Source organism: Salmo salar, chromosome ssa21 (genome assembly GCF_905237065.1).
Source record: "Salmo salar chromosome ssa21, Ssal_v3.1, whole genome shotgun sequence".
NCBI lineage: Eukaryota > Metazoa > Chordata > Actinopteri > Salmoniformes > Salmonidae > Salmo > Salmo salar.
In genome coordinates this window covers 15410324-15432110 of record NC_059462.1, presented here as the reverse complement: position 1 = coordinate 15432110, position 21787 = coordinate 15410324, and the positions used below count along the sequence as shown (strand labels likewise).

Below are 21787 nucleotides of genomic sequence, written 5' to 3'. Positions count from 1 at the left end.
AAATGCCTGCTGACTTGTAATAACTTCAGCTTTAAGCATAAGGTTATTTCTTATTTCGCTCCCTATGCAAATTATGTGTCGGATTTCACATACTGCATCTCCGATGAGAGCAGAGAATGGAATGCGAAGTGGGACATCCAGACCTGTCACGGATTGCACAGCAATTGATGTTTTGCCATTCAGAGTGCTCTGTACACACATTCAAATCAGATTTAAAAAATGTAATTTAGCTTGCACTGCGGCAAAAAATACAACATGGTCACAACTATTTTTGCAGTTTGATCTACAGAAATGAATTTGGAATTAGTGAAGTAAAACCAAAACAAATCTAATTTTGATTTGAATCAAAACATCATTTTCTCATTGCAGGTCAGGTGCAAAGCTATTTTTGTACTGCTCAGATTTAATTTGAGCCAATGTTTAATTTGTGATCTATGATATATGTATGTATGTATGTATGTATGTATGTATATGTACATACACATACATACATTTTTTGCTGGAAACATTAATATATATATGTATGTGTGTGTGTGTGTGTGTGTGTGTGTGTGTGTGTGTGTGTGTATATATATATCTCAGACCTCAGACTCATGGTAAAGCCTGAAATTTCAGCGCTAACCGAAGAATATCAGCAGCGTTAGACCTGGCTCGTCAGCTTTTAACGAGTTGCTTTCAGTATATATTTACCATTCTCCAGTTTGTTCCGGAGCCCACCATTGTGCGATTTGAGAATACATTGTGATTGTTGTTTGTTCTCCTGTAGATGCCTGTAGTGCTTGATTATCTTCCCCAAATAAACTAAGCTGTCACTCTTCGCTTGATATGGCAGTCTCAAATGAGCCCTTTATACCCGATCCCCTTTCCACTTGACCCAGGATTCACACTGGAAAATCAGAAAGTGATTGCAATTCTCTAATGCACCCCTCGCTCTACTGTTTATAAAAGTCCAGGGGATTAGCGTGGATTTGTCATTCTCTTTTGGATTTTTGAGAGTAACATTTTTCAATTTCTCAGCAGTGAAGAAGTAGAATGACACCTTGGTGACCTCAGCCTTGAACAGTGTGGCTCCTTGTTAGCCTGTCTCAATGTGCTCCTTATGTAACACCGGGATGAGGCTTGCATTCGCACCTGATTAGGCTGACAGGCTTTCACTCAGCCTTTTGAGCTTTGCCATTGTCAAGACAAAGGGACTATGTCAGACTGCCCAGCTGTTTATGTGTCACAATCCCCCAGTTGCAGGGTCACGACCCATCTTCACAAGCACTTGAGAAACCGGTGACATCACTGCCCTAGCCTCCCTATCCCCATAAATGGGTGTGCCAAGTCTGTCTTTTCAATCCCCCAGTCTGTCTTTGAGGGTAGTCTGTTTCTAGGCAAAACTGCTTACTCTCAACATGTAAAGCTGCAGATTAGTGTCTATATGTCATCAGATTTCATGATAAAGTAATGGGAACGCTTTACTTGTTTTTGAAACACTTTGTCCCACAAAAAGGTGGTGGTACTGTTAAATGATAAAAGATATAGGGACAGGGCTAGAGTTAGTAGTGGTGGTGTCTGCCTTGGTGCTAGTTGCCGTGGCAATTGGAGCAGCCAGTGTGCTTGTGCATGATTGGCCAGGTTTTGGTTTACTGTGGTTGGCCTGAATGCCTGTTCGGGAATTATTTCCGATGCCCTTTGCTTGACATGCCTTTGTTTTACATGGGCTTTAAAAGCTATTCCAGTCGTGAGAAAGCAGTTTGCCTGAGCCCGTCAACCGTGCATTTTCATAAGAAAGTCTATTGTGTATATAATTTGCCCTTGTCCATATAATTTTTGCTTCTCTGTCATATGTTTTATGCGAGGAACCAGTTTGGCCACGCATTATTTGAGTTCTATCATCATTGTCAATATTAAATGTTCAACTGTTCAATATTAAAATGTTCTTCAAGCTAATTCATTAATATTGTATGAAGTATTATTTAGATGCCGAATGCCTGTGGGGGTTTAAAGTTGTTTAAATTGTTAAAAGGTGACATACAGTTGTTTTTTGTAGGGTAGACACTTTAATCACTGATTTATTACAATCGAACATAGTAGTTGATGTTTGGATATGTTACATACTGTGTAGTGACTGACAATATGTTTTAATCACAATTGTTCAATTATCATTTTCACCTTTTATGTGGGGTATTAACTCTGTGCATAGAATGTGCAAAATGTTCTCACTAAGAAAGACATAGGGGACATGGGCCAATGGCAGCCAGTGATTATGATGGCAGATGGGGTGATAAGGGGAGTAAGTGAATCACGATCTGTCCTATACTACTTCTGCTCCCTCTGCCATATCACAGGCACTTCTCTGTGACTACCTTGTGAAATAGTATACTTATGCACTTTGGATCATAACCTCAAGTCAGATCCCATTGGCAATGCCAGGGACATGGCTCCTACCATGTCTTTGCAGCACCAATGGCCCTCAATAAGCTAGCACAAAGCCCTCTAATCCCTTCAAGGCTTTGAAAGGTATGCAAGGTACTGTAGGCGCTATGGTTGTTTGTGTGGTAGGGAAGGCGGTTGTGCAGAGCCTACTTTTGGAAAAGGAAACTCTTTACGTACACCAGATTGTCCCATGACAGCTACTTGCAGGCCTGTCATATGTTGTGATGTTTTTTTGTGACACCTTATTGGTGGTTACGTTGCAATCAAATGGTTCATTGTTCAATTGCATAGCAATCATAATAACATGCATAATATTGCTTTCAATCATTCTCAGAGGCAACTTAGATTTCACACAATAACGGGCACCATAGAATCTTCGTTACGTTGATGTCCGCATGTATTCTGAGTCTTTTAGATGTACCAAACTGGTATAGTGGAAGGACTGTACACTGCTTGGCCTGTCATCAGACACACACACACAGACAGAGACCCTGCTTCCAGGCTTTTTTTTATATATACAGTTGAAGTCAGAAGTTTACATACACTTAGGTTGGAGTCATTATAACTCGTTTTTCAACCACTCCACAAATTTCTTGTAAAACAAACTATAGTTTTGGCAAGTCGGTTAGGACATCTACTTTGTGCATGACACAATACATTTTTCTGACGATTGTTTACAGACGGATTATTTCACTTATAATTCACTGTCTCACATTCCAGTGGGTCAGAAGTTTACATACACTTCCAATAATTGTTAGACAGATTATTTCACTTAATCACAATTCCAGTGGGTCAGAAGTTAAAATAAACGAAGTTGACTGTGCCTTTAAACAGCTTGGAAAATTCCAGAAAATGTCATAGCCTATCAGAAGCTTCTAAAGCCAATTGACATCATTTTGTGGGGGTGCTTTGCTGCAGGAGGGACTGGTGCACTTCACAAAATAGATGGCATCATGAGGCAGGAAAATTATGTGGATGTATTGAAGCAACATCTGAAGACAGTCAGGAAGTTAAAGCTTGGTCGCAAATGGGTCTTCCAAATGGACAATGACCCCAAGCATACTTCCAAAGTTGTGGAAAAATGGCTTAAGGACAACAAAGTCAAGGTATTGGAGTGGCCGTCACAAAGCCCTGACCTCAATCCTATAGAACATTTGTGGGCAGAACTGAAAAAGCGTGTGCGAGCAAGGAGGCCTACAAACCTGACTCAGTTATACCAGCTCTGTCAGGAGGAATGGGCCATAATTCACCCACCTTATTGTGGGAAGCTTGTGGAAGGCTACCCAAAACGTTTGACCCAAGTTAAATAATTTAAAGGCAATGCTACCAAATACTAATTGAGTGTATGTAAACTTCTGACCCACTTGGAATGTGATGAAAGTAATCATAGCTGAAATAAATCATTCTCTCTATTATTCTGGGAATTTTTACTAGGATTAAATGTCAGGAATTGTGAAAAACTGAGTTTAAATGTATTTGGCTAAGGTGTATGTAAACTTCCGACTTCAACTGTATATTTGTAACTACCCGAGGTCGACGGATTATGATTTTTCAACGCCAATACCGATTTATTGGAGGACCAAAAACAGCTGATATCGGCAGATTTTTAAAATATTTTTTATATCTATTTGTAATGATGACAATTACAACAATACTCAATGAACACTTTTATTATAACTTAATATAATACATCAATAAAATCAATTTAGTCTCAAATAAATAATGAAACATGTTCAATTTGGTTTAAATAATTGTTACGAATCCCTTTGGCCCAGCGGTCTAGGGGGGAAGGATACGAGACCCGTAACATAAATCATGCAAATTATAATCGTGACAAGTAACAGTGAGAACCAACAAACCACAGACAACTGAAATCTACCGTCAAACTCAAAAGGTTTATTTTAAACACACGGTAAAGGGATGTGAGAAAAGGGGCTGAGCTGGACCCAAGCAAAGAAACAATAATCCAAAAACACCCCTAAACTAGACTAGCCTATTGCCACAACAGCTAGCTAACCAAAAATACAGAGGGTGGTCCGCCCAGTTCTAACTAGGGTACTTAGACACAGTATTCCTACGGGTAATGTATGCCCATGGGCGACTTGTCTTGGTACCTCCTTTTCCCACCAAACAATATGAGAGAGAGAGAGAGAGAGAGAGAGAGAGAGAGAGAGAGAGAGAGAGAGAGAGAGAGAGAGAGAGAGAGAGAGAGAGAGAGAGAGAGAGAGAGAGAGAGAGAGAGAGAGAGAGAGAGAGAGAGAGAGAGAGAGAGAGAGAGAGAGAGAGAGAGAGAGAGAGAGAGAGAGAGAGAGAGAGAGAGAGAGAGAGAGAGAGAGAGAGAGAGAGAGAGAGAGAGAGAGAGAGAGAGAGAGAGAGAGAGAGAGAGAGAGAGAGAGAGAGAGAGAGAGAGAGAGAGAGAGAGAGAGAGAGAGAGAGAGAGAGAGAGAGAGAGAGAGAGAGAGAGAGAGAGAGAGAGAGAGAGATGCGCAAAAACACAGTGTTGGAGAAGAAAATAAAAGTGCCATGTAAAAAAAAAAAAAAAACTACCGTTTAAGTTCCTGGCTCAGAACGTATGAAAGCTGGTGGTTCAATATTCCCAGTTAAGTAGTTGGAGGTTGTAGTTATTATAGGAATTATGACACATCGACTATTTCTCTCTATACCATTTTGTATTTCATATTCCTTTGACTATTGGATCTTATAGGCACTTTAGTATTGCCAGCCTAATCTCGGGAGTTGATAGAGTTGAAGTCATAAACCGCACTGTGCTTCAAGCATTACTAATAGCTTCTGGCATACGCAGTAAAGTGCTGTTTGAATGAATGCTTACGAGCCTGCTGCTGCCTACCACCGCTCTATCAAGTCATAGACTTAATTGTAATATAATAAACACAGAAATACAAGCCTTTGGTCATTAATATGGTCAAATCCGGAAACTATCATTTCGAAAAAACAAAACGTTTATTATTTCAGTGAAATACGGAACCGTTCTGTATTTTATCGAATGGGTGGCAACTCTAAGTGTAAATATTGCTGTCACATTGCACAACCCTCAATGTTATGTCATGATTATGTAAAATTCTGGCAAATTAGTTCAGTTCACAACAAGCCAGGCGGCCCAAACGGTTGCATATACCCTGACTCTGCTTGCACTGAACGCGAGAGAAGTGACACAATTTCCCTAGTTAATATTGCCTGCTTACATGAATTTCTTTTAACTAAATATGCTAAAAGATATACTTCTGCATATTGATTTTAAGAAAGGCATTGATGTTTAGGTACATTTGTGCAAAGATTGTGCTTTTTTCGGCAAAGTGCTTTTGTTAAATCATCACCCGTTTGGCGAAGTTGAAGTAGGCTGTGATTCGATGATAAATTAACAGGCCACGCATTGATTATATGCAACGCAGGACAAGTTAGTAATGTCATCAACCATGTGTAGTTAACCCTTTCACACGTACCATCACACGGGTGTGATCAATCTACAGTGGTCCCTGAAGGGTACGATCACACCCGTGTGATTAGAACGCTTATTTAGAACGGCCAGTTTCGACTGACGCAACAATCAACATTTGAGCTGACCACACTTTTATTCAGAAACTATTTACACAAACACAGTCCTTACAAAGTTATGTCAAGAATGTGAGCAGTTTATTTTTGGATGCAAAGTTCAGATATTCGCTAGAAGTATCTATAGCTTAACAGCATCATCCAAACTGGAAAAATGTAGGCTACATTTGTCCTAGAGCTAACTGAGGAAGGATTGACGCAACACAAGCGGTCATATTTTATAACTCTTGGCTGACAAACTACAATATGAATTAGCTAATAGCAATTACTATTTATAATTAATCACATCACGGGTGAGCTCCCCATTGATTGAAATAATTAAGTAAAGAACTTTCTAGAAATCGAAAGTAATTCGACAATTAGTTTCAGTGCGCCACAATGCTTTTTTTTCCTCACAGAAACCAAAAGATAATAAGAGAAGACAAGATGAGTTTGGTCTGTTTTGCATGTTGAAGGGGTGTGTCGTCTACCATCGTTCACATCCCACCATTTCACTTCCTGAAGTTCTCAAAAAATGATTGAACCCTTACTCACCTCAATGTGTTATAGCATCTTTGATCCAACAGGCAACAGACAGAAAATGTGTGTGTGTGTGTGTGTGTGTGTGTGTGTGTGTGTGTGTGTGTGTGTGTGTGTGTGTGTGTGTGTGTGTGTGCAGGACGGGCGATGAGCAAATGTCTGCAGACTTGAACTGCACAAACAATTGGGAAGTGTTTGGGGAATTTTGTCCGGGTCAGAAATGTCAAAAAAATTAATTGGTCCGCAAAAGTAAAAATGACTACTTTTATGTGAATGAATGAGGCAGAACACACCTCAATTCAAACTGTTCTTAGAAAATAAACTTGTTAGATAATAATTTGAAAACAGCCTATAAATAAAAACAGGCTGCGTGCCTTGGTTTGAGGGCAGCGCGGATTAAATGTACTGTTGCGTAACAGGTGGTCAGCCTGCCATGTAGTTTCCTCGTGGATTGCAATGTAACCGGCCATAATCTGCGTCCAAAAAGGCAGATTATTGATTGTTATGAAAACTTGAAATCGGCCATGCCGATTAATCGGTCAACCTCTAAGTAAATACCTGTGGTCAACTTGTGCAATACGTTAGGAGATAAAGCACCTGTCACATTATTTTTTTATATTATGAAATGTACCAGTAATCCCCAGTCACATGTTTGTTTACAAGCAAACAACGAGGAGAGACCGGAGTCTTGTGAGTCACTCACTGTTTTGTAGCACACGCCAGGTGATCTAGTGACGGTATGGAATTTAGCTAGATCTCCAATCACTATTCATTTTGTTTTATACACTGCTGCTACTCACTGTTTTATTATCTATGCCTAGTCACTTCACCCCTACCTACATGTACAAATTACCTCAAACCTGTACCCCCGCACACTAACTTGGTACCGGTACCCCCTGTATATAGCCTCGTTATTGTTACTTTTTCATAATTTTTTACTTTAGTTTATTTAGTAAATATTTTCTTAACCCTTCTTGAGCTGCACTGTTGGTTAAGGGCTTGTAAGTCATCCTTTTACGGTAAGGTCTACACTTGTTCTATTCGGCACATGTGACAAAGTCTGATTTAATTTTGATTTAATAACTGTTCAGTTAACTGTCTGAAAAGTGCTAAATGATCTGTAGTTGTGCTTTTGGTGACGTCTACTTGATTGAGGAATTGAGGACTGAGATATGTGGTTGTCCCATCTAGCTATCTTAAGATGAATGGTACTAACTGTAAGTCGCTCTGGATAAGTCTCTGCTAAATGACTAAAATGTATATGTAAGTGGTTAGCTTCTTGCAATCAAGCTCCTCTTGGTAAAAACAGAGGATCCCCTCCTGGATCAAGAGCCTTGCTGTCTAATATTGGTTTTGTGCGTGCATAAAACTGCGAGGAGCATTTTTGAGTTACTTGTATAATTTTATGAGCAGGGCTGTCTGTCCTGCAAATACACTGCTCAAAAAAATAAAGGGAACACTTAAACAACACAATGTAACTCCAAGTCAATCACACTTCTGTGAAATCAAACTGTCCACTTAGGAAGCAACACTGATTGACAATAAATTTCACATGCTGTTGTGCAAATGGAATAGACAACAGGTGGAAATTATAGGCAATTAGCAAGACACCCCCAATAAAGGAGAGGTTTTGCAGGTGGGGACCACATACCCCTTCTCAGTTCCTATGCTTCCTGGCTAATGTTTTGGTCACTTTTGAATGCTGGCGGTGCTTTCACTCTAGTGGTAGCATGAGACGGAGTCTACAACCCACACAAGTGGCTCAGGTAGTGCAGCTCATCCAGGATGGCACGTCAATGCGAGCTGAGGCAAGAAGGTTTGCTGTGTCTGTCAGCGTAGTGTCCAGCGCATGGAGGCGCTACCAGGAGACAGGCCAGTACATCAGGAGACGTGGAGGAGGCCGTAGGAGGGCAACAACCCAGCAGCAGGACCGCTACCTCCACCTTTGTGCAAGGAGGAGCAGGAGGAGCACTGCCAGAGCCCTGCAAAATGACCTCCAGCAGGCCACAAATGTGCATGTGTCTGCTCAAACGGTCAGAAACAGACTCCATGACGGTGGTATGAGGGCCCGACGTCCACAGGTGGGGGTTGTGCTTACAGCCCAACACCGTGCAGGACGTTTGGCATTTGTCAGAGAACACCAAGATTGGCAAATTCGCCACTGGCGCCCTGTGCGCTTCACAGATGAAAGCAGGTTCACACTGAGCACGTGACAGACGTGACAGAATCTGGAGACGCCGTGGAGAACATTCTGCTGCCTGCAACATCCTCCAGCATGACCGGTTTGGCGGTGGGTCAGTCATGGTGTGGGGTGGCATTTCTTTGGGGGGCTGCACAGCCCTCCATGTGCTCGCCAGAGGTAGCCTGACTGCCATTAGGTACCGAGATGAGATCCTCAGACCCCTTGTGAGACCATATGCTGGTGCAGTTGGCCCTGGGTTCCTCCTAATGCAAGACAATGCTAGACCTCATGTGGCTGGAGTGTGTCAGCAGTTCCTGCAAGAGGAAGGCATTGATGCTATGGACTGGCCCGCCCGTTCCCCAGACCTGAATCCAATTGAGCACATCTGGGACATCCATGTCTCGCTCCATCCACCAACGCCACGTAGCACCACAGACTGTCCTGGAGTTGGCGGATGCTTTAGTCCAGGCCTGGGAGGAGATCCCTCAGGAGACCATCCGCCACCTCATCAGGAGCATGCCCAGGCGTTGTAGGGAGGTCATACAGGCATGTGGAGGCCACACACACTACTGAGCCTCATTTTGACTTGTTTTAAGGACATTACATCAAAGTTGGATCAGCCTGTAGTGTGGTTTTCCACTTTAATTTTGAGTGTGACTCCAAATCCAGACCTCCATGGGTTGATAAATTGGATTTCCATTTGTTTATTTTTGTGTGATTTTGTTGTCAGCACATTCAACTATGTAAAGAAAAAAGTATTTAATAAGATTATTTCATTCATTCAGATCTAGGATGTGTTGTTTAAGTGTTCCCTTTATTTTTTTGAGCAGTATATTTTAGAAAATGGCTCCCCTTGTGTTCAGTACCAGTATTACCGAATATCCTGGGATGGCACAAGGTCGGTATGACAATCTGGACACCGACTAACACGGATCCCAAACCGGCTGTGCGTGTGCGCTATCGTGTGACATCGTGCATAAATGTATTTGGTACCCCTACACCAAACGCGATCACGACACACAGGTTAAAATATCAAAACAAACTCTGAAACAATTACATTAATTTGGGGACAGGTCGAAAAGCATTAAACATTTATGGCAATTTAGCTAGTTAGCTTGCACTTGCTAGCTAATTTGTCCTATTTAGCTAGCTTGCTGTTGCTAGCTAATTTGTCCTGGGATATAAACATTAGGTTGTTATTTTACCTGAAATGCACAAGGTCCTCTACTCCGCCAATTCATCCACACATAAAACGGTCAACCGAATCGTTTCTAGTCATCTCTCCTCCTTCTAGGCTTTTTCATCTTTGAACTTAAATGGTGATTGGCATCTAAACTTTCATAGTATTACCACGACAACCGGCAAAACAACTCGTCTTTCAATCACCCACGTGGGTATAACCAATGAGGAGATGGCACGTGGCTACCTGCTTCTATAAACCAATGAGGCGATGGGAGAGGCAGGACTTGCAGCATGATCTGCGTCAGAAATAGAAATGACTTCTATTTTAGCCCTTGGCAACGCAGACACTCGTTGATGCGCGCGAGCAGTGTGGGTGCAATAATTGAATAACATAAATTCCTACATTTATTTTGCAATGCGCGCGCGACGCGAGTGGTGTAGTCAGGGTATAAGCCTAGTGTATACATGTCTAGGTGGACGATTTATGCTCTTATGATAGGCCCGGCACAGTCCAGTCAAGCACCAGTGAAGGAGGATTCATATGGGAATTGCTTTTATGTAATAAAATAATATTAACCAGTGGTGTAAAATAACTAATTAAAAAATACTTTGAAGTACTACTTAAGTAGTTTTTTGGGGGTATCTGTACTTTACTTTATTATATATAATTTTGAAGAATTGTACTTCCTAAAGAATATGTACGTTTTACTTCCATACATTTTCCATGAAGTACTTACATTTTGAATACTCAGGACTGACAGCAATATGGTCCAATTCACGCACCTATCAATATAACGTGTTGTCATCACTACTGCCTCTGATCTGGCTCACTCACTAAACACAAATACTGCGTTTTCTAAATGTCTGAGTGTTGGAGTGTGCCCCTGGCTGTTTAAAAATAAATAAAACAATTGTGCCGTCTGATTTGCTTAAGGAATTTCATGTATAGCTTTTACTTTTACTCATGTATGACAAATTTAGTTCTTTTTTTGACCACCTAAGGCGCTTCAGAGAAACGGATAGTAATTTAAGTGCGCATAGAATGGAGTCATGAGTGCATTTCCTTCACAATCGAACAAACGGGCTCATTCTGTTCAGAACAACCCAGGGTATGACGCCACGTCATCCTTGTAACTGTACATCAAACATGGCGATCATAAACTTTAATGTAAATTACATGAATATTATAATATGGAAATGGGAAGCGCATATTTGGACTCACGTGTGTGTGTGGTTTGCTTATATGACATCAAAGCTCTATTTTATTATAATCCTCAACGTCTCAGCTTTCAAAACACATCGCCTACCATTTGATCTACAGTTTTCCCCACACACAAACAAAACATTTGTAAAAGTAGCCCAGTTAGCGGGAGGGATGGGGGCATCTTCTCGTTGTGCTTGGTGCTCACATTTAGATCTGCTGTCAGTTGAATCCCATACAGCACTGTAAAGTGGAGAACCTGAGCTCTGACATGTATAGCATGTTACTGTACAGCCACTGCCGTTTTATCAGTGTCCAAATCTGCCATTTTTAACCCGTATACGGGTACGTGTGTAAAGGTCTACGAGCACATAATACAATCTGTTGTGATATGGATTGAGAATATCCGTTTGAATGTACTGTACAGTTTACTGAAGGTACAGTTGAAAGAAAGGAGTACAATGGTAGCGGTGTTTCTACTCCCATACCTCTCAGCAAAGGCATTCATGCATAATTGTAGACCTGCGTTTGCCAGAGTTTGTTTTATTTGCAGGCATGTGGGGTCAGAAACAGTTCCTCCTGCCCTGCTGTGTGTGTGTGTGTGTGAGAGAAAGGGTCTTGTTTGAATCGAGCCCTGGTCAAGGACAGAGTGTCTGGAGCAGGCTTTGTTATGAGAGTTGCGGAGACTCCGTTATCAATTTGGCTCCATTAATACAAATTCATTTTTGCACTCCCGATAACTAGCAGCGTCTGCTTGTCTGTGCGATTCACAACATGTTGTGTTGCGATTCCAGATAAACTGTGAGCTTGGGATGGACTCCTCCGTTCTCATGAGGGAAGCTGTATGACAGTCACCACTGTGCTGCCTGCCAACCCCCCGGTCTGGTCTGGGAGGGAAGGAAAGAGTATCAGGAGAGAGGAATCCTCCCACTGCTACAATGTGTCTAGATTTAGTCAAAACTACAGTACATGGTCTGATTCTGACCTGTGTACTCTGTTAGTACATTTCATGCACTTTTAATGACATATTAATGTACGTAAAGCTGGATAATGTGCTTTCTTGTTGAATCCATTCAAATGCATACCGTTATCTGCCCATAGAATGTTGTTGATTTTAAATCATTAATCGGCCCTTCTGTAAAATAATACTACTAAAATCATTTTCTGGTCTCGTTGTTTCTCATCATAAAGTCAGGGTAGTATTTTCTCAGATGAAGTTGCCTCTTCTGCTTGACATTTTAAGATTAATAGGAGAGTTTTGGCTCAAATGTTGAGCTTTGCCCTGCACTTGGAAAGACAGAAATATGTAGCAGAGTGGAACTGGCCTGTGCATGGTGTTGTGTATATCTAGCAATGCATTTCTGGTCCCTTTTCGACTGTGACCCATTATAGGGCCTAGCTAATTGCATAACTGGGTTTTATGAAAAGAGATCTCACACTTTTGGATGTTTCTAGTTTCCTGTGTCCAAGGACATGTTTCTGCTGTCCTTTTTTTAATAAAACATAAACACTTGAACTCTCCAACAAAAACACCACTATTATCATCGTTATCAAATTCCCCTTTTTATCTCTTCCTTGACCTTTTTATCCAAGTTCAAGCTTATCAGCAGGAACATTTGGCAGAATAGCCAAGGGGGCTAATATAATTGTTTAGCGTTGTCAGAATTAAAATGGTTTTGTCAGGGCCAAATCCTCTTTTACCATCGACAAAAATGTATTGAATACATCTTTATTTGATGTGTAACTCGTCTTTATCAGACCATTGAGAGTGACTTTCATTATTACATCATTAACTCTAATGCATACTGTGTAAGGCTGCTCGTTTCAGAGACTTCTTTGTTCATCCTTACAGTACAACAGATTTAAACAGATGAATTGTGGCAATTGTCGCTGTGGGAACAACTTGGCGCAGAGCTATTTTGAAGCCCCCAATTTATACAGTCTCCCAACCTCCTCCTCCCGTCCCCCATTCCTCTTTGCCAACCACATCTTTTCCTTGCTGTAGTGTCGTATAGATATGAAATCAGCAATGCGCTATTGTCCATTGCCTATACCTGTACTTGACTTGCACGCTTTTTCCGATAAGAAATGTGGAGAAATGAAATATGGAAATTCATGTCAAATGTGATTTGCCAGATATTCTTGTGGACATATTTGCAAATTGCATTATTCTAAAGTTGACAACATTTATACACTTCACGTTTTTGATTTATTTGCAGGAGATTGTAGTACAATGATATTGTTGAACAGACGGACATGTTCTGGTTACGGGGGGAAAAAGAGGTGTCAATTCTCCTCCTAAATTACTGGCCATCGACTACATCACAGTTTTCCCTTTCAGATATATTTTTTTATTTCATGTTGCGTTTGTACCAATGGAAAGACATTCTCTGAGCTGTTAGAAATGGGCAACTATATTACTATAGATAATACACCTACTCACTTTTGTGTCAGATGTTTCATCTTGATTTTTAGTCATTTTAGCGTTCTGGCTTTCTCTGAGCTTCTGCATCGTAAACTATAGTCCTTCTTGGAACTATTTTTATCAAGACTTGTTTGTGGCTTGATAAAGTGGCTTTCTTAAAAAAAATAAAAAATATATTTTTAGATTTCCAAGGACAAAGGAGGAGTTTCTTGTACAGCGATGACTTCTCTGTCTCACACATTCATTGTGCACGACCTCAGTGTAGAGAGATACGATACAACGTGCATTGTATAGCAGAATCACTTAGAGAAGACTTCTGCATATTAAGATAATATACTAAGTATGACATTGCGCGGTTTGATTTTTCTAAAATAATCTATAGAATACCAGTATTTACAACTTAGATATATGGATATTATTTATTTTAGTTGTTGTGTACTGAGGAAAGAAGCATGAACTTCCATGCGAGAAGAGTCACCTTGCCTGCCATTACTCCACTTTGTCTTCAGAAGCGGGTAGGAAACGTGCTTGTAATTTCCTCTCTTTGCCACACTGCATGACTTCTGCTTTCTTTAACTGTCCTAATAGTGTGTCCGTGTTAAATCGTACAATGGGATTCAACTAAACCACTCTGGAACTAGAAGTGGAAAAACAGTTTATTCATCCACTTTTCTGAACCAGTTTGGCCTGGAGTTCAGAAAAAAAACTCCAATCCAGAGATACAGTAGTTTTTATTTGATCCTTTGGATTGTGCTTCAGTATTTATATCAGTTTCCCATCAGTCATCACATTAGCTTTTTTTTTTACATTAAATTCATAGATTTGTCTTCAGTATGTTTTCCCCTTTACTGCTGAGGTACAGTATATGGCAGTCATTGGAGCAGCTATGCTTTTTCTGAGGTTAGCTAGCCTCCTCTGTTTTGTGTGTGTGTGAGACAAGCAGGCCTATATTTTTCACCATGCGCTTCCCTGGATCTTTCACAGTAGCGTGTTTACAGTAGCAGCTTAATAGAAATGTGATACAATTTTGCAGTCGACGCACTTATTAAAAAGTGAAAAAACAATGGTTGACATTAAAACCCAATTTTGGCCACGTATTTCAAAATACTCTGTGAACTCAGACTTAGACAGCTTAATGCCGTGATGATATCACGCTAAGGATAAATGTAGAAGTAATTTGGAATACAAAACATCTGACCGGTTGAAATATGTGTCTGTAACGGTCTATAAACTTGTTTTTGGCAAAAATGACACTAGAGTGAGCCATTTCAAGGTTCTATGTGAGCCTGTTGCCTGTTGCACCACTGAGGAGTTCCACTGTTAAATGTGTAGAAGGTTTGACCTAGGGTTATTTATGGTCCTCCAACATATTCTTGGTTTGGTGTTATGAGTACCTTTTTGTAAAAATGTGTTGTTAAAATAAGTTTCGCATTAATCATGAAATGAAAGGCTTGACATTACGTGGCAGAAACGTAGAATATACAGCTGCACAATGTTTAACTAAAATGCCTCAAAATGAGAGCAGTGGGGCAAAGAGACTGCATAGGCCCAGGTGTAGCATCTAGGACTGCTGTGTCCAGACAGCCAGGGAGTTCAAGCATGTGGAGGAGTAGCATGGCTAACTGAGCTTATCCAGTGCTTTGCTGTAGTGAAGGGCACTGTGGATGCATGGTTGCTACACGCTGAGCCGAGCCCAGGGCTGAGGCCACTGCTGTGGCGCTCACAGATAGAGCTGCAGCTGTGGGAGTGGAGTTCAAGGTAAAACCAGCACACGCAAATTAGTAAACCGGTGTCCGCAACCCTGTCCTTGAGATAAAGAGGACTTTATAGCGTTGTTAGCAAAGCATAGACAAATCTATATTTAGGCCAGCGCTTATGTCTGTCTGGATTTTCCCTCCCTTTTCTGTCTCAATTGGAGACCATGCTCCTTTCCTCCCAGAGTTTCTGTACAATTTGTATGTACAACCGTGTGGCCGTCGACGGGGGAAGGCCGGGGCTAAAATATGGGTTGCAGTCAGTACTGTTTCAAAGCTCGTAGCGCTGCTTAGCCCTGTCATCAACCTTATCTCTGTTGCCCAACTCTTATCTTACTTCCCTCAGCACTCTCCCATGTCAGTCCCTGCACAGTGTATGTCATTGTGTTAAGTTCTCGCAGTTCCAGAACGACTGACTATCTGAACTTAAATCGCGAGCGCACTTCACATTTACTTTGGACTGAAATGCACTTTTGGTATTTAGTTGCACAGGCCAGGTTGCCTGCATGTGCTCTGAACTACTTTTCACTTCAACTGAGGCGTTAAGCAGTCCTTATGTGTTCACCCTCTTTGGATTTGTTGTAGTATTTGAGTGTCGTCTTTGAACATGGTATAATGAAAGAGAATATAAAAATTGGTAGAAAACTGCATCTTTAGACTATCAATCTTTCTTGGAAAGCTTTTTGTAAAGCATCCACAATAACTATATTAGTATAATGACGCAAAAAAAAAAGGGAATTTGGCAGACAGAATTGGAGCTGTGAAATAAAAGCAGGTGCAGGTGAGCACATGGAGCAGCATGGCTACCTGATGAATGCACCTCTTTGTGCTCATTGATACAGAAAGCAGCAGTTCACAGCAGCATTTTATCTGGCTTCGCCATTCATTTGACTCCCTGGACCAAGCGATTTATCATGGATACCGAGGCCAGTCATTTCAACCCTTGTTGAAACATCCCAGCATGCTATGATACAATGATCAAATCGATTTATTGGCGAGAGCCGGCGCATGTAGGAGCTAGTGTGGGCTCAGTCTGTTGAAAGGTTCATTAGAACGAATTATGCACGTTGTTTTTATTGTTCGTTAGTTGTGAACATTTTGCTGTCTGGAATCTTGTATCTCCAGATACAGAACGTAGGATACCGAATGAGGACAGAATCGGCCGTTTTAATTTTTTTTTTTTATTGCAGAGTGTTGAATGCATTTTCAAGAACCTCACCAAATATTTGTCCAAAGCTCTCTGAAGTGGGTAAACATAGATAATAGTCAAGAGATATGCACACAGATTATATCTAGCTTTGCGGAACACTCCAATAAGGACATACAGGCCATATTTGTTTTTATTGCTAATATAAAAGAGATATATAAAGAGACCGAGTGTTACAGGGAGTATGCACAATGCCTCGATCACACCTACTGCGTCTTTTTGCAGTATAATCTGGATATGTGTGCAGCAAAAGTTCATCATTCACCTTCTGCTGCCATTTCTGTCAAGCCGTCTACGCATACAGTTTTTATGAGTACGTTCGATTTAAATCCAACGAATTCGCCACACAGAACGCACCGCAACTGCCTCTGCCATGCAATGCTGCGAGGCAAATGCAGTGTTCCATTGGGACATTTTAAAGTACTTCTGGTGTACCAAAATGCAATGATGCTGTCGGTGTGATCGAGGCGTAACACTACAGTACTTTATAATACATGTGTAGCATTTTCATGAAGCAATATCTCAATGAATACATGTTCTGTCATCATTCGTTTTGGGTGTTTTGTTGAAAAAGGTGCACTGTACTGGTAGTCATATAGAACTGTTTCCAATCAACAAAAATGTTGTAATTCATGTTGTATTGCACTGGAACAAATGACGACAAACTATCATTTAAAAACAAGTTGTAATAGGATTCTGATTGGGGTGACAAAACCCTACAGGATTACTTTTGATTTCCAGTAGGAAAAAAGTAGTCCAGTAGGACTGATACAAAATATTTTAGGATTGCGAGAATCCTATAGGATCCAATATGATTACTTTTGATTTCCAATCAGGGGGGAAAAAGCAGTCCAATAGGATTCTGAAAGAGGTGGAACAAAATCCTAATCGGATTGTGAAAATCCTACAGGATTCTTTTGGAAAAATCACAAATCCTATATTTTTTTTTGACTAGGGTTTTCCTATACATATATTAAAATATCTTCCTGACACACAAATCCTAAACCTTGTGTAATATAGCATCATGTCCAGTGTATTTGTGTGGAGGAACTAATGTCGTCCTGCAGGAGTAACGCAGTAAAAGCTGTTTCACCCCCTAACAAACCCTGCCCTGTTCCTCCATGAAACACGATCCTTTGGAGATTTGATTTGGCAAATTCTCAGGAAGTGACTTCCACAGAGGGACACAACTGGATTCCTGCCTAGATGTTTTTTTCCACAGCCTGATTTAGAGGCTCCTTCACACTGGTTTCATCTCTTTTTTTCTTCTTTTTTTTTTCTTTTGTCATTTCTACCCCTGGAAATGCATTGGATGCAGTATAATGTTCTATACAGTAAGTGCTCTGGGCCTTGAGATGATCATCTTCGGCTTTCTACTTCAACCTCAGTGACTTCAGTGTTGCTGCAATGTATGAGATGATTAGTGTGTCATTATTAGCTTGTCCGTCCGTACTGTACGGACAACTCACCAAAAGGACATTAAAGTAATCCCAGTAATGCAGTCCCTTGGCTTTTGTTAGGTACCCGCAAAGGGGGATCCTTACGTGTTTTTGGGGTCTTGTAAATCTCAGCACTGACTGATTTTTACTTCATTGAGGGGTGACGTCATAGTTGGTGGTTGTGATTCGCTGCGGGCTCCTTAAGGGCACTGACCCCAGCTCGGCTGGAGCACTGTGGCCTCGTTTCACTCCACAAAAGAGGGCTGGTGCATCCTGCCCCACGATCCGCCTTAAACCAAGGCACAGAGACCCATGCACACAGAAAGAGGCAGCCACAAAAGAGGGCTGGTGCATCCTGCCCCACGATCCGCCTTAAACCAAGGCACAGAGACCCATCCACACAGAAAGAGGCAGCCAAGCCAGTTGGTCTTTACTGTGACTCTCTTCCTCCCTTCTCCCCGCCCACCCCTGTCAACTTTAGACAGAGTTGACCCAACTAGCATTACATTTAACCAGCACCTTTTGTAATGGCTTTAGAGCTCACGCAGGGCTTTATGCTAAGAACTCGAATTGCCATGGCTGTGTGAATAGGGAGGGGGAGCGAGCCTTTTGACTCTTTTCTCCTCCTCCTCCTCCTCCTGGGCTGTGTGGAGCAGAGCAGGCTGATCCTGGGCTCTTTTACTTGGGGGGGAAAAGGTAGCAGGTGATTGGGCCATAGCCCCGGTGACATATATCTGTGGAGTCAGGAAAACGCTGTGCTCAGAGGCAGCTCTTTCTAATTAGCTCATTTCTGCCCCACTGCAGTAAAGAGAGGAGAGGGAGAGGGAGAGCGGGCTCTACTTTTCGCTTCCCAGCTGATACTGACTCGCTGCTCTGTTCTGTTCGGCTCTGCACCGTCTTGCCTGTCTGATGCATGTTTCCATGTTCCTCACTAAAAGCCTGGTTTACAATGCTGTGCACTCAACCCTACATAGGCTACAGAGTTAGCTCAAATTCACAAGTCTTGTCTCCTAACAGAAAGGTAAGTTGTGATGTCAGATGATTTGTTAGTAGCTTGTTTTGTGTTAATATTGCATGACTGTTGAGGTTCTCAGAGCTTTTTAATGCAGAACTGTAATATACCTGCTGTGAAGAAGAAGGAAAAATAAGGAAAAGGTATTTGGAGCGATAGGCTACGCAGTAGGCACGTTGATGTTTGTCGTGTCTTGTCCTGGAGGCAGGACTGGTCGCTTTCCCATTTAGATAGGCTGCAAAATGAAAATGTATGAAAACAAAAATGTTGGTGTTAAGTTAAGGTTAGGCGTTAGCAGTGTGGTTAGGTTTAAAATGTTATGACTTTGTGGCTGTGCCAGCTAGTGACCTCTCTGCAGAGCTGTCTCCAGAACAAGATTTATGATGGAAAAACGCTAACCTGCACACAGTAGGCTACTTTGTTAGGGATACGTTTATCAACTTTTGGGAGAATCTGGTGCTGTTGTGTGTGGGTAGAATTATGGTGGACTTTGACAAAGATGAGATTTGACATACCTAATATCCTATAAGGCTTGGAGAACATTTGAAAATCCCATGTGTTTGACATTTTCTCACCACTGTTTCTTGCCTAGTTGGTTATTTGTAAAGTTTGATGTATCATTTAATGTACATTTATTTCATGTACGTATGTGGTATGTATTTTTAAATGTACATATAAAGCAAGCTCTGAACTTTTCTGATACATATGTTGTTCATGTCAATGTGTTTGTTTCGCTGCAGGTAATCAAAGTGTATAATGAGGACAATACAAGTCGAGCGGTAGAGGTTCCCACTGACATCACAGCCCGGGACATATGCCAGCTGTTTGTCCTGAAGAATCATTGCATTGACGACCACAGCTGGACTCTGTTTGAGCATCTCACCCATCTAAGCATAGGTAAGATTTAAATTCAAAATGATGTTATTTACCCTACCAGGGGCAATTAAGTAAGACAAGTCTGTTTTCCAAGTACAGTATCAAATAGACACAAAATCCTCCGCATACATTTTTTGTATACAACCTTAGATTACTGTGCAATGGTGACGAGGAAGTGCACCAGATTCGGTTTAGTGAGTGTATAACCCTAAACCGGACCCAGTTTATTTTTATTTCTGGATTTTTTTCTGTGGCACACTGCAGTGTGATTCTGCTCTTTGAAGAGATACCACAAGTTGATCAGCAAAAGAGTTAATCGTACAGCAACAGTGGCTCCAATCTTTCTACAGGTGTAGCCTTACCATTTCTCAGCAGCTTGCATTGCAGAACTTATCCATCTATTTTGTTCATTATTTCATTGTCTTTAAAGCATTGATTTTGCTGGAAGTGTGCTGTTTATCATTCAACCAGTTTAGTAAGGTGTATCCTAAAGTCTGCAGTGTTCCTCTGAGTCTCCTTTTCTCCTTGACTTTATTGGCATGACTGTAATGTGTAATTATATATTTTAAGTGTTCATTTCAGATGAGCTTAACTGAACAAAAATATAAACGCAACATGTAAAGTGTTGGTTGCATGTTTCATGAGCTGAAGTAAAAGATCCCAGAAATTTTCCATATGCACAAAAAGCTTATTTCGGTCAAATTTTGTGCACAGATTTGTTTACTTCCCTGTTAGTGAGCGTTTATCCTTTGCCAAGATAATTCATCCACCTGACTGGTGTCGCATATCAAGAAGCTGATTAAACAGCATGATCATTACACAGGTACACCTTGTGCTGGACAATAAAAGGCCACTCTAAAATGTGCAATTTTGTCAGACAACACAGTGCCGCAGATGTCTCAAGTTTTGAGGGAGCTCGCAATTGGCATGCTGACTGCAGGAATGTCCAACAGAGCTGTTGCCAGAGAGTTTAATATTAATTTCTCTACCAAAAGCTTCCTCCAACGTCGTTTTAGAGAATTTACCAGTATGTCCAACTGGCCTCACAACCGCAGACAACGTGTAACAACACCAGGACCTCAACATCCGGCTTCCCCACCTGCGAGATCGTCTGAGACCAGGCTCCCGGACACCTGATGAAACTGTGCGTTTGCACAACCGAAGAATTTCTGCACACAGTCTCGGGAAACTAATCTGCGTGGTCGTCGTCCTCACCAGGGTCTTGACCTGACTGCAGTTCGGTGTCATAACCAACTTCAGTCAGCAAATGCTCACCTTCGATGGCCACTGGCACATAGAAGTGTGCTCTTCATGGATAAATCCTGATTTTTAACTGTACCAGGCAGATGGCAGACAGCGTTTATGGCGTCGTGTGGGCGAGCGGTTTGCTGATTTCAATGTTGTGAACAGAGTGCCCCGTGGTGGTGGGGTTATGGTATGGGCAGGCATAAGCTATGGACAACGAACACAATTGCATTTTATCGATGATAATTTGAATGCACAGAGGTACTGTGACGAGATCCTGAGGCCCATTGTTGTGCCATTCATCCGCTGCCATCACCTCATTCAGCGTGATAATGCACGGCCCCATGTCACAAGGATCTGTACATAATTCCTGGAAGCTGAAAATGTCCCAGTTCTTCCATGGCCTGCATACTCACCAGACATGTCACCCATTGAGGATGTTTGGGATGCTCTGGATCATCGTGTACGACAGCATGTTCCAGTTCCCGCAATATCCAGCAACTTCCCAAAGGCCACAATCAACAGCCTTTAGTCAATATGAAGAAGATGTATCGCACTGCATGAGGCAAATGGTGGATACACCAGATACTGACTGGTTTTCTGATCCACGCCCCTACCTTTTTTTTGGGGGGGGAATCTGTGACCAACAGATGCATATCGGTATTCCCAGAAATCCAGAGATTAGGCCCTAATGAATTTGTTTCAATTGACTGATTTCCTTATTTGAACTGTAACTCAGTAAAATCTTTGTTGC

At 41.4% G+C, this 21787-nt stretch overlaps 1 protein-coding gene across 6 annotated transcripts in view; it reads left to right on the top strand.

Annotated features, from left to right (window-relative positions):
* LOC106581801 (growth factor receptor-bound protein 14) overlaps positions 1-21787 on the top strand; it is a 58541-nt gene that overhangs the window by 21570 nt on the left and 15184 nt on the right. For 4 of the 6 annotated variants that reach the window (XR_006761172.1, XM_014164123.2, XM_014164122.2 and 1 more), the window contains one exon: positions 19653-19809. Coding sequence is in view for 5 of the 6 variants with exons in the window: in XM_014164123.2 (XP_014019598.2) it covers positions 19653-19809 (157 nt within the window). In the remaining variant the exon portion in view is untranslated. Of the gene's footprint in view, positions 1-13757; positions 14016-18446; positions 18922-19652; positions 19810-21787 lie in introns of those variants that run through there. The other 2 variants (XM_014164125.2, XM_014164124.2) reach the window with 2 other exon arrangements.